Source organism: Stegostoma tigrinum, chromosome 8 (genome assembly GCF_030684315.1).
Source record: "Stegostoma tigrinum isolate sSteTig4 chromosome 8, sSteTig4.hap1, whole genome shotgun sequence".
Lineage (NCBI taxonomy): Eukaryota > Metazoa > Chordata > Chondrichthyes > Orectolobiformes > Stegostomatidae > Stegostoma > Stegostoma tigrinum.
In genome coordinates, this window is record NC_081361.1 from 43,035,907 (window position 1) to 43,063,744 (window position 27,838).

General features: G+C 40.9%; 1 protein-coding gene across 6 annotated transcripts in view; it reads right to left on the bottom strand.

Annotated features, from left to right (window-relative positions):
- Nucleotides 1-27,838, bottom strand: part of axdnd1 (axonemal dynein light chain domain containing 1) — a 139,398-nt gene that overhangs the window by 101,415 nt on the left and 10,145 nt on the right. For 4 of the 6 annotated variants that reach the window (XM_048539705.2, XM_048539704.2, XM_048539707.2 and 1 more), the window contains exons 3-9: nucleotides 27,133-27,255; nucleotides 19,867-20,042; nucleotides 12,351-12,454; nucleotides 7,727-7,847; nucleotides 3,139-3,227; nucleotides 2,710-2,766; nucleotides 1,743-1,854 (exon numbers count right to left, since the gene is read on the bottom strand). In XM_048539705.2, coding sequence (XP_048395662.2) covers nucleotides 1,743-1,854; nucleotides 2,710-2,766; nucleotides 3,139-3,227; nucleotides 7,727-7,847; nucleotides 12,351-12,454; nucleotides 19,867-20,042; nucleotides 27,133-27,255 — 782 coding nt within the window. Of the gene's footprint in view, nucleotides 1-1,742; nucleotides 1,855-2,709; nucleotides 2,767-3,138; nucleotides 3,228-7,726; nucleotides 7,848-12,350; nucleotides 12,455-19,866; nucleotides 20,043-27,132; nucleotides 27,256-27,838 lie in introns of those variants that run through there. The other 2 variants (XM_048539706.2, XM_048539709.2) reach the window with 2 other exon arrangements.

The window sequence follows — 27,838 nt, forward strand, 5'->3', positions numbered from 1 at the left end:
TTTGAGGACAATGAACAGGATTCTGGAGGCTTGAATTCTGACATAGGCCTCTATGGCTAACTACTTCTACTTCCTTTCAGCATGTGTCTTGTGGATCTCCTGGCCCCTGTGATATAGAAAATCTCTCCTAATTTCAAGTTCCCCCACCAAAGCCTCAAGTGCAGTGTCTAATGCATATTGTAGTCTTTAATATTTCCCAGGTCAGGTTCATTTCCTGCACATAACATCTGATCTGTTTCAATCACAAAGCAACTCCTCTTTAAGTGGAAAAGACCAGCTTTAATTAATCCTTTTGCTAACAAGGTATGATTTTGGGTGCCCTGTTGAAGTCTGCAGCCAATGAACAATACATTTCGCGCTGATAATCTGCAGTAAACATTCAGTGATATAGATAGCTGATATTTGTGTGCTGTCTACATTACAATGAAAAGGCATTATATGAGTGTTTCTTATGTGTGTCCAATTTTGGGCCCCACACCTCAGGAAGGACATACTAGCCCTGGAGCGTGTCCAGCGGAGATTCACACGGATGATCCCTGGAATGGTAGGTTTAGCGTATGATGAATGGCTAAGGATCCTGGGATTGTACTCATTAGAGTTTAGAAGGTTGAGGGGAGATCTAATAGAAACTTACAAGATAATGTATGGCTTAGAAGGGGTGGACGCTAGGAAGTTGTTTCCGTTAGGCGGGGAGACTAGGACCCGTGGGCACAGCCTTAGAATTAGAGGGGGTAAATTTAAAACTGAAATGAGACGACATTTCTTCAGCCAGAGAGTGGTGGGTTTGTGGAATTTATTGCCGCAGAGTGCATGGAGGCCGGGACGTTGGATGCTTTCAAGGCAGAGATCGAGAAATTCTTGATCTCAAAAGGAATCAAGGGCTACGGGGAGAGCGCAGGGAAGTGGTGTTGAAATGCCCATCAGCCATGATTTAAATGGCGGAGTGGACTTGATGGGCCAAATGGCCTTACTTCCACTTCTATGTCTTATCGTCTTATGTGCTTGTTCATTTTTGGAAAAGATATACGTTTGAGTTTTTTAACGTAAAATGTGTCGTGATGAGATGCTCTATAACTTTTGAAGATGGCGATGAAATTTTATGAAGATGTTAGATAATTCAGTGCTAAATAATTTACACAGCAAGTGGCTAGGATCTGCAGTGTCCTGCCTGAAATATGGTGGGGACAATTTAATCATTGCATTCAAAAAGGAATTGGATCATCAACTTGAAAGGAAAAAAAATGCAGAAAGAGGTGGGGAAATGGCACAAGGTTAATTGCTCTTGCAAAGTCTATACAAACATGACAGGCCAAATTGTTCTTCCTCCTGCACAGTAACCTTTATGATTCTACAGGACAGATGTATTGTTCACTCCTGGGGCAAGCTTTGCAAGCTTAATTAGATCCTAAGGCGGGAACAGACACCATCAAATGTAGGGGATGTTCGGTACCACTCATTAGAGATATCCAAGGTCTGAACTAATCTAGAGTAAGAGGTTAATAAAGACTTAAAAATGCAACAAAGTGGTGGAGATTAATTAACAATAAATATTATGAAGATGGAAACTAAAGAGAGAACAAACAAGTGAAATGTCAACAAAAGAGAGGGAAGTAAGAATTAAATCTGCCATTAATAGTTTCAAAAACTTTACTAGTATTCAATATTACAAAAAGTGATTATATTTCCCCAATATATTCCTGTTACATGAGTCACAATGATAGAAGTAGCTTTTAAATCAGTACCTGCGTTTCTCCTTTATGTTGCTTTTCATTATCTTCATTAAACCCAACTTTTTCCAGCATTGTGTCCATCACTTGAGAGAGCTGAATGGCTTCGACCCTACCACTGGGCTTCCTGACAAGACAGACACAATATACAAGTGACATAATTATATGCAATCGGTAGATTCGTTTTATGTGGTGGTGACCCTTTCACTCATTTGAGCCAGTATCACTAAATGCAATGGTCTCCCATACATATTTGCCATCAAAAATTTCCAACTTTGGTACAGTGTATAGTAAGCATTCCTCTGCATTTTGGGATAAGTTGATTGATAAATAACAGTAAAACAAGAACAACAGAAACAGGGATAAAATAAAACCACATTGCCCTTCAAGACCATTCCACAATCCAAGAAGATCATGGTTGATCTTCAGCTTCAAATGCACTTTCCCCTCTGCATCCCAAAACCGTGATTCCTGGGAAGACTGAATATCTGTATATCTCAGCCTCAAATATATTTAGTATTGGAACATCATACTGTCTGGCGTAAAGAATTCCAAAGACTCTCAATCCTTTGAGTGAAGAAATTTCTACTCATCTTTGTCTTAACAGCTGCCCTTTTTCTGAGCATGCCCCTAAATATATTCTTGATTCTCCAGTCATGTGAAACAACCTTTCAGTTCTAATGTCACGCACTGACAGGATCTTGCTTTATTCTCTCCCTCTTCTAAACCCCAGAAAATACAGATATAATTCACTCAGCCTTCCAATTAGGGAAACTCTCTCAAAGGTCAACATCATTTGCATTCCAAATTGTTTTCTGTACGTTCATATTAACTTTCTGTGTTTGCTGTGTGAGTACACTGAATCTCAACCAACCAAATTAAAATTTTATATCCTGGCTCAATCAGTCACCCACATGCCACATTTTCTGCTCTTGCAGGCTCCATAAAATTCCACAAATAATCAGTGTATGCCACTACTCACATGGATGGAAATACCCTCAGTTTCTTTTCATGGTCCTGTAGCAGGGTTGTATATTTACTAGAAGAAAGAATGGGTACAGATCATTAGATGCTCTGGCAGATTCTTTTTCAAGTGTATTACACATAGCTTAATGTGTATAAATGAGTTTGTACTCCTTGAAAGAAGATGAACTCAGAAGGAAGCTAGGAAGCAACATCCCTACAATGTTATAGCTTGTATTAAAAGCACATCCTCAGCGTACTAATGTTATTTTTTTGTTTAAATTACCAAAATGGCAATGAATTTCAGCATCAATGCGATGTATCATGAAGTGCAGGTGGTGAATAAGTACCAGTATAGTTATGTAGGTAATACATGAAAAAAGATATTCACCTCTGAAGTAAAGCAAATTTTTGTATCAAGTATCGACTGTTTTAAAGGGTTACTCACTCCTCATAGTATTCTAGTCCTAGGACTCCTTTATTCTTTACAATGTGGTACTCATCTGGTATCAGGCTCTCAGCCACGTCAAGTTGTTTCTGTTGAGAGAAATATTGGCCAATGTTTTAATTTCCTGGAGCAGTGGGAGTGGGGGAGTTTGATGGTACCTAGGAAACCCGGAAGAAAGTGCAACATGTATGCCAGTGGCTTTTCACCCCACCATTGACATTACCATAGCTTTTCCAAGTCTCTCGAGCAATGGGCTGGGGCTGTGGCCAATGGCAATAGAACCAGTGAGAGGGAAAAACATACTTGACCTCACTCTTACCAATCGGTCAGCTGCAGATATGTCTGTCCATGATAATATTGTTATGAGTGAACACTGCAAAGTCCAGTGGAAATGAATCCCACAATCCTATTGAACATTCTCGACTGTGTTGTGTGGCACTATCACCATACTAAACGGAGTTGGCTTCAAACAGATCTAGCAACTCAAGACAGGGCATCCATGAGGCTCTGCAGACCATCAACAGAAGCAGAATCACACTCCAACACAATCTGTAATCTCATGGTCCGACACATTCCCCACTCAATTATTACCATCATACCAGGGTATCAACCTTGGTTCAATGGAGAGTGCAGAGGAGCATACAAGGAGCAGTACCAGATATACTTAAAAATGAGGTATCAACCTGGTGAAGCTACCAACAGTTCAAATAGCATGCCAAATAGCATAGGGTAGCAAGTGATAGGTAGGGCTAAGCGATCCCACAACCAACAGTTCAGATCAACACTCTGTAGTACTGTCACATCCAATGGTCGTAGACATTTAAACAATATACTGGAGGAGGCTTCGCAAACATCCCCATGCTCAGTGATGGTACAGCCCAGCACCTCAGTGAAAAAGACAATGCTGAAGCATTCACAATGATCTTCAGCAAGAAGTGCCAAGTGGATGATCTATCTGGGCTCCTCCAATGGCTCCCAGCATCAGATACCAGTCTTCAGACAATTCAACTCATTTCACATGATATAAAGAAACAGTTGAAGGCACTGGATACTGCAAAGGCTATGAGCCCTGACAGCTCAAGGAGGATTTGTGCTCCAAAACTTGCCACACCCCTAGCCAGGGAATAGTGACAGTCCTTAACAGCAAGGCCAAAACTGACTAAGTGTGGCTTCAGGCAGCCCTAATGCCGCTAGATCTGATGTGAATCAGGAGGAAAACTCTCCAGTGTTTGGAGTCATAACTAGGAAGGTGGTTACGGTTGTTGGATGTCAATCATCTTAGCTCCAGGAATTCTTTGCAGGGATTCCTCAGAGTAATGTCTTAGGCCCAAACACTGCTTTGTCAATGGCCTCAAATCCATCATAAGGTCAGAAGTGGGGGATGTTCATTGATGACTGCACATTGTTCAGCACCATTTGTGACTCCTCAGATTCAGAAGCTGCTCAGCTTCAGATACAACATGATCTGGACAATATCCAGGCTTGGGATAATAAGTGGCAAGTAACATTTGAGCTACTGAAATGCCAGGCAATGATCATTTTCAATGAGAAGGCATCTAACCACTATCTCTTGACATTCATAGAACATGCAACAGTACAGGCCCTTTGGCCCACGATGTTGTGCTGACCTATTATCCTACTCTAAGATCAAACAATCCTGCAGACCATACATTTTACTATCATCCATTCAATGTGGTTACCATTTCTATCAAAATCCTGGCAGCTATTATTGACCAGAAATTCAACTCAACTAGCCATATAAACACAGTGGCTACAATAGCACATCAGAGGCTAGGAATACTGCAGCAAGTAATTCATCTCCTGGCTCCTCAGTGCTTGTCCACCATCTATATAGTAGATCAGGAGTGTAATGGAAAACTCCCCACTTATGGACTAAGAGTTGTACAGCATGGAAGCAGATCCTTCGGTCCAAACAGTCCTCATCAACCAGATATCCCGAATTAATCTAGTGCCATTTGCCAACATTTGGACAATATCCTTCTAAACCTTTCCTATTCACACACTCACCCAGATGCCGCTTAAATGTTGTAAGTGCACTAACCTCCACCACTTCCTTTGGCAGTTCATTCCATAAATGCACCACCCTCTGCATGAAAAAGTTGCTCCTCAGGTCCCTTTTAAATCTTTCCTCTTTCACCTTAAACCTTTGACCTCCAGCTCTGAACTCCCCTACGCTGGGAAAAAAGACCTTGATTATTCACCCTATCCATGCCCCTCATGATTTTATAAACCCTTTATATGTTCACACTTCAGCCTCCTATGCTCCAGGGAAAGTAGTCCCAGCCTATTCAGCGTCTCCCTAAACTTCAAGCCCTCTAAGTCCTACAAAATCCTTGTAAATCATTTCTGCACCCTTTCAAGTTTAACAAAATCTTTTCTATCGTAGTGGGACCAGAATTGAATGCAGTATTCTAAATGCAATATTTTAAAAGTGGCCTAAATGACTGGATAAGTGTAGCTTTATCAACACTTAAGAAGCTTGACACCATCCAGAACAAAAAAATGGTCCACTAGTTTAGCAAGCTCAAAACACATCCACAAACATCCACTCCCTCTGCCACCAATGCTCAGTAGCATTAGTCTGTGCCATTTACAAAATGCACTACAGATATTTACCAAAGGTCCTTGGGCAGTACCTCTCAAACCCATGACTACTTCCATCTAGAAGGGAAAAGACGGCATATACATGGGAACACCACCACAGCTATAAGTTCTCTCCAAGCCACTCATCAGCCTGACTTGGAAATATATTGCCATTCCTTAGTATTTCTGGACCAAAATCCTGGAGTTCCCTCCCCAACAACATTATGGGTCTGCTTACAGCACATAGGCCGAAGCTCAAGGCAGCAGCTCACCATCACCTTCTCAAGGGCAACTAGGGATGGGAGAGAAATTGCTGGCCAGCCAGCAACACCTGTGTCTCATTAGAGAACAATAAAAGAGCTGTCAAAGTGGTCCATGATGCTGGACATTTGAATTTATGAATGTGGCATTGACTGTTGTGAAAAAGATGAAGTGACTTGCCTTCCCTGAATATCCTATGCTATGAGGGACTTGTCAGAATGGAATGGGTCCACATTACTGAAGCAGCCTCGATTGAAATCTCCCGTCGAAGAGCTATTTCATTCCGTGAAAAATGAGCACAGTGACAATCTGCAAGGGATTGCAATTCGTTGGAAAATCTGGCACAAATTGATTCAATTTGTAATTATTTTCAGGTGTTGGACATTAATTGGGCATTCACATACATAGCAGCATACAAGAACTCCACTGATTCGGTTTGAATGTGCATATTTGCATTTCTCATCTCTGCAAATAAAAGCTTATGTGTATAAATACAAGGTTCCAGTTCTATCCTTCTATGCCTGGCTGTCTAGAGGGTTAATAGTTAACACCAAAGTAAAAACTCTCCTCTCTTGAATGGATTGCTCACACCAAGCCCAACATATTGCAGTTAAATGTCGATGTCAACTTACCACAACAGATTTCTGGTGCACTGCCAATTTCCCTGATTTAAATCTCTCAGCTATTCTCAAACCTACATGATCCTACACATTAAATCTCAGTGCAATAGCTCTCAAAATTAGGATCAGTTATTCAATATTTGCTCCAAGCAACAGGCCACAAACATTGCTTTGAGGGTATCTCAACCCAATGACATTATCCTTGCCTTACAACTTTCTCCATTTGAGTTACATCAATCTTACTTGTGATAAGTTCCACAAACCTCACTAAATCTCCAAAAGGAATGCGGAGTGAAGCTGCTAACCAAATACTTGGCTGAATAAATCCCCAAGATGTCTCTGAATTTGAATCTTCATTAGACATAGACAAACACTGAAATCTGCAACATTTTAAACTGGAACTCAATTTGTCCCAGATTCGGTCCTTAGCATATCATTCAAGATTGTTAACCAGCTGTGACAAAATTAAATATACTTAAATTGCAGGGTGAAACATTTGGTTTAGTAGAATAATTCTTATTCCTGGACCCCTGAAATTGACTTACATACTCAGAAGAGAGCTTCAACATTCCACTGGTGTACCTGATGATTGATGAGGTGGATACAGCGTTCAGGTGATGTATTGGATACCAGAGATATATCAAGGCTTCTGAATAGAACCTTGCTCAATCAGATGAAAGTTCTTGTAAAATACCGGCAGAAGACTAACTGCCTTTACAAAAATTTGCTTGAAAAGAAAACTCTGAAAGATAATACTGTTATAATGATGGCTGTAAATGATGTTTCTCTTCCCAAAACTCGTTTCAGGAATGATTTCAATACTTCGGTAACATTTTAAAGGCGTCTTTCAAAAATCCTAATGTAGGAAGATATCCCCACTTAACTAACAGTCCCTTGTTTATGTGGTAATATGTACTTCAATGAAAGGCCTCAAAAATAACAGTTGTTTCTACAATCAATAAATTTTGACAATTCCAATATGTAACTAAAATTGCATTAGTATCACATTGTGCTGAAGTATTTAAACAATGTTGACTGGACGTAAAACATAACAGATTTTGCCACAAAACCATCTGATATCTAAACATGTCAATTTGACTCACAGTGACAGGTTGTTTTTCACGGTGAGCCCGAACTGCACTCTTGTCCATAGTTACTGATACAGGTGGCAACGGCTCTTCAGAACATTTGGAATATACAGCATCACACAAAAATGAAATATCCCTGCAAATAAGATCAGGAAGAGTGAAAATCATTACATAATTATCAAATGACACAAAGGAAAAAAAAATGCCTAATCTCTAAATAAATAATAACAAAATGTCACCTTGCCCGCACTGAAGCAGGAACAAAGTCCACAGGTAAAATATTCAATTATTTGATTTTTACACAGGTGAAACAAGCAGGGAGAACAGGGTAATAAATTCTGGCCCAGCCAGTGAGACCCATAGCCCAAGAAAGAACTTTAACATTTTTCTGACAATTGATTAATTAGTAGCTTCTTGCTACTATTTTCATTGTATTTCAAATGCCAAAGATGTTGTTGCAACATTAATGGTCATATTTCAGAATTTCAAATCCCTTGTCTCACAAAAATACATGTACATTTTCTTGGTTCCACTGGTTCCCATGCCAAATACTTTGTCCTAAATAGCCTCATCCTCACTTTCAACCTCTCTATTGTTCAACCAAGTCCATTGAGGTCCTGTAACCATATGTGTCTTACTGACATTCTTTCTTTCCTAATTTTGTGCTCATTCTATACCACAATTGATCAGGCCTAATTTTCTCTGCTCCACAGGCTGTGTTCTGACTCTTGAAGCCATCTCCTAAATTGCCTCTACCGTGTTGCCTCGGTCCTCACTTCTGAAAATCTCAAAATCTTTCTATTTCATCACCTTCCTTTGTCCTTAGTGGTCACTGTAAAGTAATTTAGCTGTGAGTAATTGTGAAGTGTAATTTGTTGTTGTCCAACCTGAATGTTTACATTTTATTCATTGGCTCATAAATAACAAAATAGAATATTGCTTCACTTCAGTAGATTTAAGTAGGTAAACAAGCATTTGTGGATGTATTCTTTCTTAACATTTACCAAAAAAATGCATGATGGCAGACATTACAATAAGTTTGGGTATTCTCTTTCAGTGAATAATCAATCACCTCATCACTCCTGCGAATAACAAGTTCATGACAATTATCAGAGCACATCCTCCAACAATAACTACTTCTGAGGATATAAAGGATAAATGCTGAACATCTGTCAGAACTATTACAAATGCTTCACATCAGAAGGAACTCAGTCTGATGGGGCACTTCAGTTCAAGGAACAGAGTGGACTATCTACCCTGGGATGGTGTCCTGGGAATCAAAGCATGGGGAAATGGAACAAGTGAACAACTCTCTTAAGTCTCTGCAGATGCTGGAATGTTGTCAACCGCCAACACCATCTCCAGACATAAGGCAAAGTACAAAAACACTTGGATGAAACCAAAGTCTAAACACAGGCAACAGATTGCCATTTTTTTAACTCTGAGCAGACAACCATAAAATGATGTTATGACCAAGGTTGAGAGGAACAGAGTGCTCTGAAGATGACAAGATGCTGTTTTTCAGGATGAATTTACTCTTCCAATATGCAAAAGTTAAATAACAGAGGTTGCCATCCACAGAGTGCTGTAAACAATTCAGGGTCAGACTTGAAGTACATCTGACCTCTAAGGAAGACCTGAGTAAAGAAGTGACACGGCACACTCAATCTTCAAATTAACAGTTCTTGAACCGGGTGTACAAAAAAAAACTAGCTAGGTTGGCTTCATGAAAATGATGATGGAATTCAGAAATTTCTACTGAAAAACTGCAGCTTGTCAGGGAAATAAAAAAGGCATCCATCGCAAAGGAATCACTGCTGGAGAACTAAAGTAACTTGCAAAAGAATATATGTAAGATGCAAGATGCATGGTTGGCCAAACATGAACAAGCCTAGACTTGTTCTGAAAAAGAGTCACTCGACCCAAAACGCTAACTCTGATTTCTCTTCATAGATGCTGCCAGACCTGCTGAGCTTTTCCAGTAATTTCTGTTTTTGTTTACAAATGAACTTGTCAGCTTGAGCCACTATGAAGCGTTGAGCATTTTATTTGCTCTTCCCTCATTTGGCTACTTGCCTGCTCTCAGCACTAATGGGGAATCTCTCCTGATTAGTGGGAAAGTAACTGAAGAGCGTTGAGCTGAGCACCTCAGTGGTATACCAAAATGCCCCTCCAAGTGCAGTAGCTATAGACAAACTTTTTGACTTGCCCAAATGTAGGTACTTACATGGAACGCTTTGCTGAGGTGGGTGACAAAACCAACAGATTCCTACCTTCAAGGACAGCCCCAGGCTCAAGCAGGATCGCAGGAGAAATTTACAAATCTGGGAGGCTTAGCTAGCCATCAAAGACCACAATCATATCATAACACATCATTAAACATAAAATCATCCAATCAATACTCAGAAGTCCAAAGACACTTTGATTACTCACTTGTAGAAAGAAGGACAAAAATTAAAAAGGCAAAAATCTTATTGCTTGCAATAGTCGGTAAAATTCAAGCAAAAGTTCAATTTAACAGACAGGTAAGCCACATAGCAGAACACATACTGCCAGAAAGTCAAAGTCAGTCAGGAAAGGCAAATGTACTTGTGATATGATCTTCACCTTTTCACAAATACAAGAGAAATGTTGCATACAAGAGACTGGGCTCCACTGTGCCTTTGTTGACTGGTTACTACAATGCCTTTGCTGAAAGCCTTCGACCCAGTAAATACAGTTGCCTTGCCTTGGACTAATTTGGATGTCTTAGCAGAGTTATCCATGTTTTAGTTTCATGATCAAACGGTTGAAGTGTCACTGACTGGGACGAATACATTGGCTCCTTTGGCAAAACAGGTGATGTGAAGCAGGTATTCTTTGTGACCTTGATTTCTGGGGGATTTGATGGGACTGTTGATGGAATATGCATTCCCATCAGCACAGACAGTGATCATTTTAGCTTGAGATGACTGAAATCCTCAGCTAAGATATCAGAGATGACGATATAGGCTTTTTATACTTCATTTGTAGCATGTGGGCATTACTGGTTGGCCAGTTTTTCTTGCCCATCCGTGGTCAGAAGGTGGCGGTGAACTGCCTTCTTGAACCACTGCAATCCACCTACTGTGGGCTGACCCACAATGCCATTGGCGAGGGAATTCCAGGATTTTGGCCCAGTGACAGTGAAGGAATGGCAATATATTTCCAAATCAGAATGGAGAGTGTCTTGAAGGAGAACTTGAAGGTGGTGGTATGCCCATATATCTGCTGCCCTTGTCCTTCTAGATAGAAATGTTTGTAGATTTGGAAAATCCTGTCCGAGAATCTTTGGTGACTTTCTGTAGTGCATCTTGTAGACAGTACACACTGATGCTACTGAACATCCATAATGGAGGAAGTGGTTGCTTGTGTAGCACCAATCAAGCAGGCTGCTTTGTCCTAGATGGTGTCAAGGTTTGTGAGTGTTGTTCAAGCTGCAAGTGAGGAGTATTCCATTACATTCCTGATTTGTAATCTGTAGATGGTGGACAGGCTTTGGAGTCAGGTGGTGAGCTACTTTAGTTAATAACTGTGTCCTATAAACATAGCCTTCAAAAGGATCATAGATTTTTTTCCAAAACTGCTGATGAATATAGACTAATCATCAGTTTAAGGAAGGTCAAAGATACTCCATCACTAAATTTTGATTGTATCCCATCTACTATAACAATCAAAGGTAACAACACCGAAATTAACCTGCAGAAAACTCCACAGATCCAGCATCTCCAGAAATGCATAGACATAAAGACAGCAAACAGAACTACCAAGCATACTCAGAATTTGTCCACTTATGTAAGGATTTGAGGCGAAAACAAGGTCTGCTAAACTGTGGTGACACTTACCCTCTTACATGCCTGTGAGACATAGACTACCTACTCCAAACAAATTGAGCAGTTGCAGAAATTCCACTTGAGATGCATTTGGAACATTGTAGACATCAAAGTACCAACTCTGAGATACTTCACAGCAAAAATATCAAACTGAAGCAGTGGTCATCAGACAGTAGACATGTCATACGTACGATGGATGACAAAATTCCTAAGATGATCATGTATTCAGAATGTAAACTTGGAAACCAACTTAAGGGTAAATTAAAACTATAATCAATGATTTCTTGAAGGCAAACCTCAGGAAATGCCACACATTCATAGACTGAGAGAAAACTGCACAAAAACGAACTGACGAGCAATTTCAAGTAGTGGTGTTATTTACTTCAAATGGTAAAGAACACAGGGCTAAGGGCAAAACTAGAAAGACTATGCAGTCTCAGCAAGTTCAGACAATTCATTCTTGGCTGCACTGTGAAAAGTCATACAGTCAGGCTCAGTGATCAAGTTAGAACAATAGATGACCCTATGCATGCAAACAATGGCAATGACTGATTATCAAGGGAAACTGAGCATGACAAGATGAGCAACATCCAGGACATTTCATTTATCTATTTAGTATATTTCTCGACATTGACTCTGAATGAAGAGTGACATTCAGAATTTAATGACAAACAAAATCGTACACAAAATGAATTTGCTCTAAATCCCTGAAGTACACTGCACCTTTCAAATATAGTGCAATATATTCTATGTAAACCTCCTCACTTAAGAAAGTTCTATGGACCTACCTTCCAGCTCGAGCCAGTTGGACAGGTTGATCTATCAAGTACTTGAATTTTGTTCTCCGAATTGGGTGATGCCACACACGATCAGTTGGTCGGATGCCATGTACCTGTGGAGATAGAGAATATGAATCATTTGGTGTGGGGCATAGCACTGTGTAACTGGAATAAACGAATGTACCAGAATAACTAAAAGCATGCATTTTATTTTCCCCTGACTATTTAAACAAGCTTTACATAAAGACTTCTTTCTAGTAAACCTGTGACTCCCATTCCTCGATCACTATCTGCTTCCTGCCTGTCAGTCATTTTTTGGATCCCATAGGCACTTACTTTCTTGACTAGTATACCAAGAGGAACCTTATCAAAATCCTTGTTAAGGGTCATGTAAAGCAGATCAAATGCATTACGCTCATCAACCCTCCTGGTTGCTTCCTTAAAAAATTTGATCAACTTGTTAAATGCAACCTTCCCTTAAAACGATGCTAACTATCTCCGACTAATCCATAGTTCTCCATATGTAGATTACTATTCTTCAAAATTCTTTCTAATAACTTCCCTATCACCCAGGTTAGACTTAACAGCCTGTAATTTTCTAGCCTACTCCTTCCTCCCTTTTTTAATAATAGAACAATGTGAATAGTGCTTCAATGCTTTAACACCTCACCTGTGATCAGATAGGTTTTCAAAATTACTGCCTACATCCCTGATATCTCCTCTCTTTCCCTGCGAACATTCTGGAATATATCTCAGATAACAAAGTGTGGAGCTGGATGAACACAGCAGGCCAAGCAGCATCCCACCTACCACGGATGCTGCTTGGCCTGCTGTGTTCATCCAGCTCCACACTTTGTTATCTTGGATTCTCCAGCATCTGCAGTTCCCATTATCTCTGGAATATATCTCATTTGGATCTGCAGATTTACCCATTTTAAGGCTGCGAAACCAGCTAGTAGTACTTCTAAATATTTGTTAATTTTTTTCTAATATTTCATGGCCCTCTAGCCTGATGTCTGTACTGATACAATCCTTTCTCATTGCAAAGACCAACGTAAAGTATTCATTGAGGATTGTGCCCACGTCTTCCAGGTTCACACAAATTTTATCTCTCTGGTCGCTAATGGGCTCTACTCTTTGTCTACTTATTCACTTGTTCTTTTTATATATTATAAACTGATTTGGATTTTTCCTTATTCTCCCTGCCAATGCTTTCTCTTGCATTCTCTTTGCTATCCTAATTTCCTTTTAAAGGCCCCCTCCCTGTATCTCATTTTTTAAAAAAATTAAACCAAATCTTTATAATCCTTGACATTCAGGGTTCTCAACTTCTGGTCCTACCCTGGAAGCTGACAATTCTGACTATCTTTCAACCAAGTGTCAAACAGAGTTTTAATATCATGCATCCTATGTGCGACCTCAGCTTGTCTATCATTCTAGCGGTGCCTCCATGTTAAATTGGGGCAGCAAGTTGGTTCAGTAGTTATCAGTCTGCGTGGGTTTTCTCTGGGTGCTCCAGTTTCCTCCCATGCTCCAAAGATGTGCAGTGTAGGTGGATTATCCATAATAAATTGCCCACACAGTCCAGAGATGTGTAGGTTGGGATGGTTAGATAGGAAATGTAGGGTTACAGGGATAGAGTAGAGGGGTGGGAATGGGTGGAATGCTCTTTGGAGGGTTGGCATGTTCTTGTTGGACTGATTGGCCTGTTTCCATACTGTAGGGATTCTTCTATGATATACCTCAGGCTCCTTGCATTAAAATACATTCCACTTTGCTTTACTAAATATATTTCTTTCTTATCTAACCTCTGTTTCCTCTGCCTTGCAAACTCACCTACTTGCGTTTCAACTTCTAATTCCATCTGAAATTCTCTCCTCACGGAATGATTTGTCAAAATACCAATTCCCTGCTGATCGAGGTTAAATCCACCCCAGTAACATTAGCAAACCTCCCTGGACGGTGCTGGCCCATTCCTGTTTAGATGTAACCAGTCCAACTTGCACAGTTTCCACCTCCCTGGAACTGGCAGAATGCCTCAGGAATCTTAAAAGTCCTCCATTCCTCCATCTCTCCAGCCACAAGACATAGCAGACATAGGCCATCCAGCCAGTCAAGTCTTTTCCACCTTACAATGGGATCATGCATATTCTGATAATCCTCAATTCCTGCCTTTTCCCCATAGCCCTCAGTTTCCTTACTGATTAAAAATCTATCCATCACAGCCATGAAAATACTCATCCAACCTTAACAGCCCTCTGTAGTAAAGAAATCAACAGATTCATAACCCTGAGAAATGAAATTCTTCCTCATCTCAGTCTTAAATGTGCAACCCCTTATTCTGAGATTTTGTCCCCTGGTCCTGGACTCTCCCAGAAGGGGAAACAACCTTTGCATCCACAAAAAAAGGGCTATATCTCATTCTTCTTTATTTCAATGAGTACAGGTGCTATCTGTTCCACCTCTCCTCATAACACAGTCTCTCCACACCTAGCTTGAGTCGAATGAACCTTTTCTGGACTGCCTCCAATGCCAGTGTATCTTTCTTTAGATAAGGCGCACAAAACTATGCAAAATATTCCAGCTGTGGTCTGACTAATGCTTTATGATGTTTTAGCAATGCATTCATCTGCTCTATCCTTCTATTCCTACACTCACTTCTGTAAGACATTCGAAGCAACATACAGCTTAGTACCTTTGAAGTCCTGCTGTTCAATTTCCAACTTAACTGTCTAAAACTGCTTGCATTATCTCACTTCTTTTTCTTTCCACATTATAAGTCCCAACAGATACCTTTGATAATTCACCCTCCACTTTCAGAACGTCCTGCAGCCATTATGTGATATTCTCGACCCTGGCAAACCAAAAGCAAAATATCATCCACAGTCACATCTGTGGCCACAAGAAAATCTGTCAGCTCCAGTCACTAATGAATCTCCAACTATCATTGTCCTTCCTCACTTCTTCCTTCACCATTGAACAGCTGGACTACTCACAGTGCTACTGCCTTGGTTCAGGCTAGCCTCCACACAAAAACTGCCAAGTTTAACCTTTTCCAAAGCTGAGAAATGGTCTGCAAATAAGATGCACTTGGGGATTTCTCTCAAGACCTGCTTGGTCTCCTTCTTCTGTGTGGTGGTAAACCACGTACATTCTGTCTGAGCTTCCCTAAACTTGCAGTCCACTAACCTCTCAGCTTCATGAATAAGAATATAAAAACATAATAATCAGGAGTAACAGGAGGCCATCTGGCCCTCTGAGCCCACTTTGCCATTCAATAAGATCACAGTTGATCTTCTGAGATAGTAGGAACTGCCGATGTTGTAGAATCTGAGATAACAAGGAAGACCGACGTTTCGGGTCTGGACCCTTCTTCAGGAAGGGAAATTTCTGAAGAAGGCTCCAGACCCAAAGCGTCAGCTTTGCTGCTCCTCTGACGCTGCTTGGCCTACTGTGTTCATCCAGCTCTACACCTTATTATCTCTGGCTGATCTTCTCATGGCATCAGCTCCACTTACTCAACCACTCACCATAGCCCATAATTCCTTTACTGTTCAAAAATTATCTATCTTAGCCCTTAAAAACACTCAATGATGAAACATCAACTACTTCTCTGGGCAGGAAATTCCACAGATTCACAACCCTTTGGGTGAAGAAGTTTCTCCTCCAATCAGTCCTAAATCTGCTCCCCCTAATTTTGGACTATGCCCTCTTGTTCTAAATTCACCTGCCAGTGGAAATATCCTCCCTGCTTCTATCTTACCTATTCCCTTCATAATTTGGACGTTTAAGATTGCCCCTCATTCTTCTAAATTTCAATGCATATAATCCCAGTCTACTCAGTCTGTCCTCATAAGCCAAACCTCTTACCTCCGGGACCAAACTAGTGAATCTCCTCTGCACACCCTCCAGTGCCAGTACATCCTTTCTCAAGTAAGGAGACCAAAACTGTATGCCTCAACTCCAAATGTGGCCTCACCAGCACCCTACACATGTGTAGCATAACCTCCCTCTAGGAATGAAGGACAAAATTCCATTTGCCTTCTTAATTACCTGTTGTACCTGCAAACTGATCTCCTGCAATTCATGTATAAATTCATGCAATTCATGCTCCTTCTGCACAGGAGCATGCTGCAAGTTTTTACTGCTCAAATAAGAGTCCTTTTTACTATTATTTCTACCAAAATGGATGACTTCACATTTACCAACATTGTACTCTATACCTTTGCCCACTCACTTAAACTATCCTTATCCCTCTGCAAACCTTCAAGAGTCCTCTGTACACTTTGCTCTACCACTCATTTTAGCGTCAGTCACAAACTTGTCACACTACTTGTGGTCCCCAATTCCAAATCATCTATGTAAATTGTAAACAATTGCAATCCCAACACTTAACCCTGAGGCACACCACTAGTCACTGATCACCAAAGAGAAAAGCACTCATTTATCCCCCACCTTGAGAGAATTCAGGTGAAGTGCCTTTATTCTAGTTTTTATACCTTCTTTTCAAATTCTAACATCTCCATTAATAATATCTCCGGAGTTTTCCTTCCTTTCAACTTCTTTCACAGTCTTTGATGTAATTAAAGCCTCCGGCACACATATTAAACTGCTGCTTTCTTTTCTATTTATCACTCTACTTCCTGCCATTTTCCCTTTCCCTTCCCCCCAATTTACTAGTTTAAAGTCCCAGTGACCATCATATTTATACTTTTCACTAGAACATTGGTTCCAGATCGGTTCGGGTGCAGACAGTCCCAATGGTACATACCTTGTCCTGTTCCAAAACTGATGCCATTGTCCCATGAAATGGAATCCCTCTTTCCCACACCACTCCCTTAGCTGCGTGTTTACTTCCCTAATTTTCTTATCCTTAAGCCAATTTGCATATGGCTCAGGTAGTAAACCGGAGATTATAACCCTCGAGGTCCTGTTCCTTAATTTTGTTCTTAGTACATGATAATCCCTAAACAGGTCCTCCTTCCTAGCTTTGCCTATGCTGTTTGCCCCAACATAGGCCATAACAACTGGATCCTCATCCTCCTTCTCCAATATCCCTTCAAGCCAGTCAGAGATGTCACTCACCCTGGCACAGGTCAGGCAAAAAGCCATGCGGAACTCTCGATCCTGCTTATAAAGGATGATATCAATTCCCCTAATTATAGAATCCCCTACATTACTATTTGTCTTTTGCTCCCCCCTCTTGAAAGGCCTCCTATACTATGGTGTAGTGGTCAGTTGGCTCATCCTCCCTACAGCCCTTTTCCTCATCCTCACAGACAGCAAGTACCTTGCATCTGTTGGACAAGGTCAAGAGCTGAGGGTCCTCTGCTCCTAAATTCAGGATCCACCTATCTGCCTCATTTGCAACCAAACCTACTGTCCCTGATCACTGACTGAATTTGAAGTGATTAACCTACCAGGTGTGACCACCCGCTGAACTAAAGTGACCAAGTACTTCTCCCTCTCCTGGGTGTGCCACAGTGTTTGAAACTCATATTCCAGCTCATCAACTCTGAGACGAAGTTCCTTGAACAACCAACACATGCTGCAGATGTGGTCAATGCAGCTCACAATGGGAAGTGCTACCCCCACATCATACAGCGACAGAACATCATCTGCCCAACCATCAATACTTAGTTAAGTAGTTTATTATTTTGTATAATTTTTTTTATTGGTTTATGGGATGAGGGTCTCACTGGCTACACAGCATTTATTGCCCAACCCTAATTGCCCAGAAGGCAGTTAAGAGTCAATCACATTGCTGTGGGTCTGGAGTCACATGTAGGCCAGACCAGGTAAGGATGGCAGTTTCCTTCCCTAAAGGGCAATAGTGAACCAGATGGGTTTTTCCAACAATTGACAATGGATTTACAGTCATCACTAGAATCTTAATTCCAGGTATTTATTGAATTCAAATTCCACTATCTGTCATGGCAGGATTCAAACCCAGAACGTTATCTGGCTCTCCTGATTAACAGCCCAGCAATAATACCATTAGGTCATCGCTTCCCACAATTTATTCATGAGTTAATTAATTTATTAGTACTTCTTTGCTGCGTTCTTTTAAAATTTAGTGCATATTTCCTACCAGCCAATCAGGCCACAGTTTCCCTGTGATGTCCCTCCAAATTTGTTTTCACAGCTACAATGTGATCCAAGCTCAATTAATTTTATACACATTCTGTGCTACTGCTCCACACTCTGACTGCTCCCTGCAGACTAGGCCATGATCCCTGAGCTCAATTAGTTTTATACTCACTCTGTGCTGCTGCTCCACCCTCCAACTGCTCCCTGCAGATTGGCACAATAATGCACTGTAAAGCTCCTATTGCCGGTTAAACTCTAAAACTCAGAGCTTAAGTTGCTCTGTCTGAAGGGACTGTATGGTCATCCAGACGGACAGAAATAACAAGGCTTTCCCACATAGTCCAGAAGGTGCATGTCACATGCCTAAACTCCACAGAGACCTCAATCAAACCAAGGTAAAACATTGTTTTATTTTACCCTTAATCCTCCCTAAGTGTCAACTCGAAATATCTTAGCTTGTTTATGTCATGGATCCCACTCAGGTCTGCCACCAATCTGACTGTGTCTCTGCAAAGGTCTTCACCTCCCCAGCTCCTCTCCAATGCGCTATCTGTAACAGGGTCCCCAAATCACTTACTCCTCTCAGTAATGCTGACAGACTGTCACACAGGCCACCTCCCATTCACCCTTCTCAGTGATGCTGACTGTCACAGATCCTCATCTCATCTGTTTTTCTCCTTATAGTGTTTATATCATATCCAATTATTGCCTGTTTTACCTTAAAATTAGTTATGAATTTTCAACTTAATTTGGTAATCTGTGACTGCTGACCCTAAATTCTTACAGGTGAGGTGGAGGGAGGAAAGCAGACAGGCCTCATTTTTTATGATGCTTTTCATGACCACCAATTGTCTCAAAATGCTTCACAGCCAACTTTGTGATTACTGTCATGACCATAGAATCATAGAATCCCCTAGTGTAGAAGCAGGTTATTTAATCCATCAAATCCACATCAACCCTTCGAAGAGCATCCCACCCAGACACACACCCTACTCTATCCATGTAACTCTGCGGTTCCCATGGCTAATCCACCTAACCTGCACATCTTTGGACTGTGGGAGGAAACCACGGCACCAAGAGGAATTGGGAGAATGTGCAAATTCCATACAGACATTCACCTGAGAGTGGAACTGAACCCAGGTCCCTAGTGCTGTGAGGCAGCAATGCAAACCAATGAGCCACCATGATGTAGAAAGGAAGTATAGGAATTTTTTTAAAATGCTGAATGAAAAACTATTTGCTCTGTTGTCACAATATCTATATTGAGACTGCCCAAACTCAATTCAAACTGACTGTAAATATTTGAATATTAAAACATAAATGGGAGGATTAAGTAACTTAGCCTCTTGGGGCTAGTTTCTCTTTCAATTAAATTATAGCTAATCAATATGCCAAATTTATCAACTTGCTCTGTTTCCATATGCCTTGTTCTTACTTTATGATCTTTTTGGGGTTTATTTTTTGATTGTGGTCTAATGGATTTGTCACGACAGCTTGTATTTGTCACAGTCGTCAAAGCAAGCAGTATTTCTTCTGGGATAAAATCATTTTGGAGAGATGTTGGTGGACGTTGATCAATCACTCGTGGGTTATCCTTAAGTTTGGGTAATTCTGGAAAGACGGGATTTTAAAAAAAAGACATTAAACGACACACTGCTTTTGTAAGCCAATCAACCAGAAATTCAATATAAAACCTTAATGAGTGAGTAAATCTCACTGTTGGGGATGACTTAGTAGTTGTCAGGTTTGCACACATGCTTGAAGAGAATGATGCTTCTTCATTGCTGAGACATGCCAAAAATTCACTGAATTTCTTCACATGCAAAACCAACCAAGCATTGAGGTTTGTTAGCATGAATATACTGTTATGTAACTAAGCATGCTTCATCAATCTATGTTGACGTTAAAAAAAAGTATTCCACTAAATAATGACTCAGACTGTCACCTATCTGGACTTTTCTTAAAAGTGCCTGAGAAAAGGCAGTTGTGCAGAACCTGTTTTTGTAACAACATTTCATAGTTCTGCTTCAATAAACAGACTGAGACAGTTTCCCACAACTAACTCTTTTCCTTTGTGATCATACACCCAAAGTAATTGCTCATTGGCAGCCCAAGGCCAACACAAGAGGTTGGACTGAGGAGACAATATTGCCATCCATGAGGTGGCGCTGCTGTCAGCATTAAGTGAGCATTAAGAACAATGACAGCAGCAACATGGTGTAAATGAGTAAATCTTCTTGGAGGATCAACTTTACGTGAGTGATTAAATCACAAGGCTTGTTGGTAATGTGAGAGTGAAGGATATGCTGGATCATGAGATCACAGATTGTGGTGGAATACAATTCCGCTCCTCCTAATGGCCACAATGCATCATAGTTTTGAGCTCCAAGATCTATTATGAACCTACCTCATTTCATGTGGTGGTTGTGCCATACAGTGTAACTGTGGGTGTCCTTAGTGTGAGGACAGAAATGTCTTCACAAGCAATCGGTAGTGGTGGTTTCTACCAAAACTGTGTTGAATAGAGGTATCTAAAATAGGTAGAACAATTAAAACAAAATCAAATTGCTTTTTCCTTTCTGTTGAGTCCCTCACTGTCTACTGTAGGCACAATCTGCCAGATTTGTCCTGCAGACGCTGGTCAGTAGCTTCTTCCTCGAGCTCTTCACAATGGAGTCATACAGATCCATCAGGAGGTGGCAGTAATAAGTGGGAAGTTTCCCAGTCCATGTTTGATCTGATGCCACAAAACTTAATGCGAGTTGGTGTTAAAGTTGAGCACTCCAAGGACCACATTTCTGTCTTCATGGTTCAGTGAAAATGGAGTCCTGATGAAGGTTGACTGGATTTGAAATGATGTGGAGTGAACAAGGTCAGAAATCACATGATATCAGGTTATAGTCCAACAGGTTTATTTGAAAACACAAGCTTTTGGAGCCTCAGACCTTCTTCAGGTGTTAGTGAGAGAGGTACATCAGACACAGAATTTATAAAAGATCAAAGATTCACGCCACTGATGAGGATGTACTAAACAAACCTGAGATGGTGTTAACTCTTTGATCAGTTAGATTAAAGATCTAATGTAAATCCCTGAATTCCTTAGAAATTATGGTCCTGAGAGAACTAAAGGTTTTATCGGTTTAAAGAGGAGGTGACATTTTAGGTCAGACAATGCATGTTAGGCACGAAGCCTTGTTTAGAATCTGTTTATGTTTTAGTTTGAAGTCAGACTGGTCTATTTCTAAAGCAGGAATTTATAAAACGCCTTATTAACTCAGACACACACACTCTCTCTCTCTCTCTCTCTCTCTCCCTTCTTTGTCACACACACATACGTTGTCCCCCCACACCACCCCAAACACACACTCTCCCACCACCCGCCCCACACACACTCACTCTCTCCCCGCTCACTATCCACAGACACACACACACACACACACACACACACACACACACACACATTCACATATTTGCAGAATCATTTTTGTTCAAAAAACACACAAATAGATAGTCAATCTTTGATCTTTTACTTATAAATTCTGTGTCTGATACTAACTCTCTCAGTAACACGTGAAGAAGGACTGTGGCTCCTAAGGCTTCTGTTTTCCGATAAACCTGTTGGACTATAACCTAGTGTCATATGATCTCTGACCTTGAACCTGAAATATTACCTGCTTTTCTCTCCACAGATGGTGCCAGATCTGAGAAATTCTCCAACACTTTCTGTTTGGGCCTCAGATTTCCAGCATCCACAGTCCTATATTTTTATTTTGATGATGGGGGTATCTTCACTGTTGGCCGATAGGTGTGATTTTGTCAGACTGTTGTTCAATTAGTCTTTGGGTTTTTTTTTGCCACTTTCAAATTTAAGTTCCTACGTTGGTGCAATACAATGCAGATGGATTTATTTGTACAACAATTTGTTTTTGTAGCCATCTTGCAACAACAATGAAGTTCTCTGGGCTCTTTAAGAGGCAGGTAAGAGTCAACAAATCAAAATAAATCTCGAGTCACATATAGCCTAGAATGGATAAAAGCAGCAGAATTCCTTCTCAAAAGGGCATTTGCGCACCAGACTGGCTTTACCGTAACTCAGTAGTTCTCAGGTCATTATTACTGATACCAAGGATTTTTTGTTCCAGATTTATTTAATTAACTCATTTAGAATCTCCCAACTACTGCGGGGGAACTTGAACTCCTGCCTTCAAATCTTGGGTTCCTGGATTCTTAGTTCACAAATAGAAGCTACCAGACTACAGTTGTTCAAGGACAGGCCATTGTTTTTGCTGTGATCCCTTCAAAGGTTTAACTGCTTGTCATTAATTATTTTCTTGTGTACAAAGAATGGTATTTTGGGTGAGGAGAATTCATGCTCTTCATACCTGCGAATCCATATACCAACAAGAGAATATTTCCGGAGGATAGTGATATTTCGGTTTAATTCTGAATTGTAAATGATAAATTTGCTAATCCACTGAAATTTACATAGTCCAAGGTATGTTAAAATTGAAGTTTATCAGGAGGCTTTGGCCTTATTGCTAGACTATTAATCCAGAAATCCAGCTAATGTTCTGTGGACTTGGGTTCAAATCGCACGATGGCAGATGGTGGCATTTGTATTCAATTAAAAAAAACCTGAATTAAGAATCTACTGATGGCCACAAAGCCATTGTCAATTGTCAGAAAAACCAATCTGGCTCACTAACATCCTTCAGGCAAGGAAATCTTTCATCTTCACCTGGTCTGATCTACATAAGACTGCAGACCTACAGCAATGTGGTTGCCTCTCAGCTGCCCCCTGATATGGTCTAGCAAGCCACTCAGTTGTATCAATCGCTACGAAGTCTGAAAGAAATGAAAATGACAGACCACCTGACATCAAACTGGGCACCAAAAAAAAACAAAAGAAACAACCCAGCTGATCCTCAGTAACATCTGGGGACTAATACCAAAACTGGGAGAGCGGTCTCACAGACTTGTCAAGCATCTGTCAAACATAGCTAGTCATAGTCGTGGAATCATACTTTACAATGTCCCAGACACCACCATCACCATCCCTGAATATGACCAGCAAGACTGAGCCAGCAGAGGTGGTAGCACAGTGGTATATAGTAAGGAGGAAGGTGTACTTGCCCTAGGAGTCCTCAATATTGACTCTGGGACCTCATGAGGTCTCATGGTATCAGGTTAAACAAAGGCAAGGAAACCTCCTGCTAATTACCATGTACCACTCCCCCATCCGCTGATGAATCAGTATGTTTTCGCGTCGAACAACACTTGGAGGAAGCAGTAAAGATGGCAAGGGCACAAAATGTACTTGGAGTGGGGGATTTCAATGTGGCTCGACAACAGCGCTACTGACTGAACTGGTCAGGTCTAAAGGACACAGCTGCTAGTCTGTATCTGCAGCACATGGTGAGAATACCAACAAGAGGGAAAAACATATTTGACCTCATCCTTCCCAAGCTGCCAGCTGCAGATGCATCTGTCCATGACATTACTGATAAGAGTGGCCACCACAGAGTCCTTGAGGAGACAAAGTTCTGCCTTCATACTGAGAATAACCTCTATCATATTGTGGGCATTATCACTGCGCCAAATGGGGCAGAATTCGAACAAATCTAGCGAGTCAAGAGTGGATATCCATGAGGTGATATGGGCCATCAACAGCTGTAGAACTGTAGTCCAGTAAAAGATATAACCTCATGGCTTGGAACATTCCCCGCTCAACCATTACCATCAAGCTACAGATCAGCTCTGGTTCAATGGGGAGTGTAGGAGGGTGTGCCAGGACCAGAGCCAGGGATCCCTAAAAATGGTTTGCTAACCCAGTAAAGCTAACAAACAGAGCAACTTTGATGCCAAACAGAATAAGTAGCAAATGATAGACAGAACTAAGTAATGCCACAACAAACAGACCAGATCTAAGCTCTGCAGTCCTGCCACATCCACTCCAGGAATGGTAGCGGACAATTAAACAACTTACTGGAGGATGAGGCTCCACAAATATCCTCATCCTCGATGATGCAAGAGCCCAGCAATTCAGTGCAAAAGATAAAGCTGAAGCTTTCGCAGCAATCTGCAGCCAGAAGTGCCGAGTGGATGATTTATCTTGGCCTCCTCTAGTGATCCCCAGCATTATAGATACCAGTTTACAGCCAATTCGATTCACTCCACGTGATGTCATGAAATGGCTGGAGACACTGGATACTGCAAAGGCTATGGGCCTTGGCAACATTTCAGCAATAGTACTGAAGACTTCTGCTCCAGAACTTGAATCTCCCCGAGCCAAGCTCTTACGTACAGTTACAATACTGGCACCTACCCAACAATGTGTAAAATGGCCCAAGTATGTCCCCTATGCAAAAAGTAAGACAAATCCACCCCAGCCAATTACTATACCATCAGTCTATTCACGATCACCAGTAAAGTGATGGAAGGTGTCATCAACAGTGCTATCAAGCAGCACCTGCTCAGCAATAACATGCTCACTGATGCCCAGTTTGAGTTCCACCAGGGCCACTCAGCTCCTGACCTCCTTACAGCCTTGGTTCAAACATGGACAAAAGAGCTGAATTCCAGAAGTGAGGCAAGAGTGACATCAAGGACGCATTCAACTGAGTGCGGCATCAAGGAGCCCCACAAAAACTGGAATCAAAGGGTACTGGGGGCAAACTCTCCAGTGGTTGGAGTCCAGCCTTACACACAGGAAATTAGTTGTGGCTGTTGGAGGTCAGTCATCTTAGCTCAAGGCCATCTCTGAAGTTCCTCAGGGTAATATCCTGGGTACAACCATCTTTAGCTGCTTCATCAAATGACCCTCTTTCCATCACAAGGTCAGAAGTGGGAATGTTTACTGATGATTACACAATGTTCAGCACCATTCACAACACCTCAGATACTGACAAAGTCCATATTCAAATGCAACATGATTAGATAATAGCGGTATTTCTGCTATACCGTATGTTTCATTAACACAAATTAGCTGTTTGGCTAACACCAACTTTCTGCTCTATAGATATAGCGATTTCCCTATGACACGATTTTCTATAGCGTCATTTTGTTTGGCTTAAGGTCACACAAGAATGCATAAATCGTGTTAGAGGAGAAATACCTGTATCCAGGCTTGGGCTGACAAGTGCCAAGTAACATTTGTGCCACACAAACACCTGGCTATGACCAACACCAATACGGAACAATCTAATCACTGCATCTTCACATTCAATGGTGTTACCATCACTGAAAACTCCACATTTAACATCCTTTGGGCTATCATTGACCACAAACTCAACTGGACCCGCCACATAAATGTAGTGGCTACAAAAGCAAGTTAGAGGCTTGGAATACCGTAGCAAGTAACTCACTTGATTCCCGAAAGCCTATCCATTATTGACAAGGCACAGGTCAGGAGTATGATGGAATAATCCCACTTGCCTGGATGGGTGCAGCTCCAACAACATTCCAAGAAGTTTGAAATCATTCAGGACAAAGTAGCCTGCTTGACTGGAACCACATCCACAAACATTCACTCCCTTCATCACCAACAATCAGTAGCACCAATGTATGCTATCCACAAGACACACTGCAGAAATTCACCAGATCCTCAAGCAACCCACAAACACTTCCATCTATGAGGATACGTGCAGCAGATATATGGGAATACCACCACCTGCAAGTTCCCCTCCAAGGTACTCAGCATCCTGACTGGGAAATATATTGCTGTTCCTTCACTGTCACTGAGTCAAAATCAAGGAATTCCAAACTAAACAGCTTTGTGTGTCAATCCACAGTAAGTGGACTGCAGCAGTTCAAGAAGGTGATTCACCACCACCTTCTCAGGAGTAACAAATGGTGGGCAATAAATGCTGGCAAGTCTAGGACACACATTCCACGAGGGAATTTTAAAAAATGAAAAGCAGAAGTTAGCTCAAGGACATTTCCGTTACCTTGTACTCCTCAGATACACTGATTGATTTTGAATGAAAAATATTACATGGATTTGATGTGGTTAGATGCTGTTTGTAATGTTAATGTAGTTAACATGCCACTAAAGAATAAATATAACCTGTAATGCTATATCAGTCTCCTTTTGTATTGGAATGAAGATGAACGGGAGTATCGCCTGATTCAAGATCTCCTCCAAGTCAGAGAGTCTCCTAAATTGTAAAATGTCTCCATTCCTTCATTGTCACAAGGTCAAAATCCTGGAATTCCTCCTGACAATGCTCTGGGCATATATTCAATGCACAAATTCCAATGGTTTCAGAAGTGAGCTTTCGAAGACCTTCTCAAGGGCTTCTGGAGATAGGCAGTAGATGCTGGCCTTACCAGAAATGTTGTATCCCATGAATGAATAATAAAAATTCCACTTCTTCCTGTGATAGTGATCAGTAGCAGGTGCAACGGCTCGAGTCTTTCCCAATCTGTAGTCCATTGGCTTGTCATGTGAGTTCACATCCTGACTTACATCAGCGAGTTCACCTACTACATGCTGGAAACCAAACCTGTTTTATGTGGCTTAACTGAACACCAGCTAGTATCATTACTCACAAGATCAGACCAAAAGAAAATTTCTGAAAAAATCTAGGTAAACAATATCAGAATTCTCTCATAGGGGTTTATATCAAAATGATCAGGATTGAAACATTACATTTTAAATGTTTGACTTGATACGTAATAAGATTCAATATTTGCACTTCACCTGTTTGTTCCTTTAAAGGCGTGCAAATGTCAGTGTGTGGGTTGTCGCTCTCACTGTCTTTCTTTCCATCACCAAAACAAGCGCACATGTTCAACATCTGTTCAGAAGTTGGACTGGACTCTACTGAAAACAAAGCACAAGTGTGGCCTTCATTAGTTTCAAAGTTGCTTGAAATCTTCATTCTATAAGCAGAGCAGACATTTCAACGATACACCAAAGCCCATTTAGTCTCATATAGATCTTTAATGCTAGTACATTGCTCACAGCCACCCAAGTCAAATTAAATAATTTCCAATTCCATTCTATTTAAGGGAGAATCATTTTTAGCTCTTCACACAATAACTTGATTTTGTTACGTGAGAAGATGATGAAAAACCTGCAACAGGAATATGCTGTAAACAACTGTGAAATAGAGAAATTATATTCTCGAAGGGATCAATATTTTCATCAGCAAGAATATGAAAAGATTTGGAACAAAGGCAATAACGATCTAATTAAGCAGGAAAACACTTACTTCTGTTTGAATGCTTCAAGTATTGGATAGAAAACAAGGAAAACATCTTCTTAATAAAATAATGCTATGAAATACTTAACACCATTCTGAAATGATCCAAATAGCTATTTGGGACCCAGGTTAAATTTGTAGAAGATAGGAGCAGGTGTAGGCCAATCAGATCTTCAAGCCTGCTCCACCATTCAATATGAT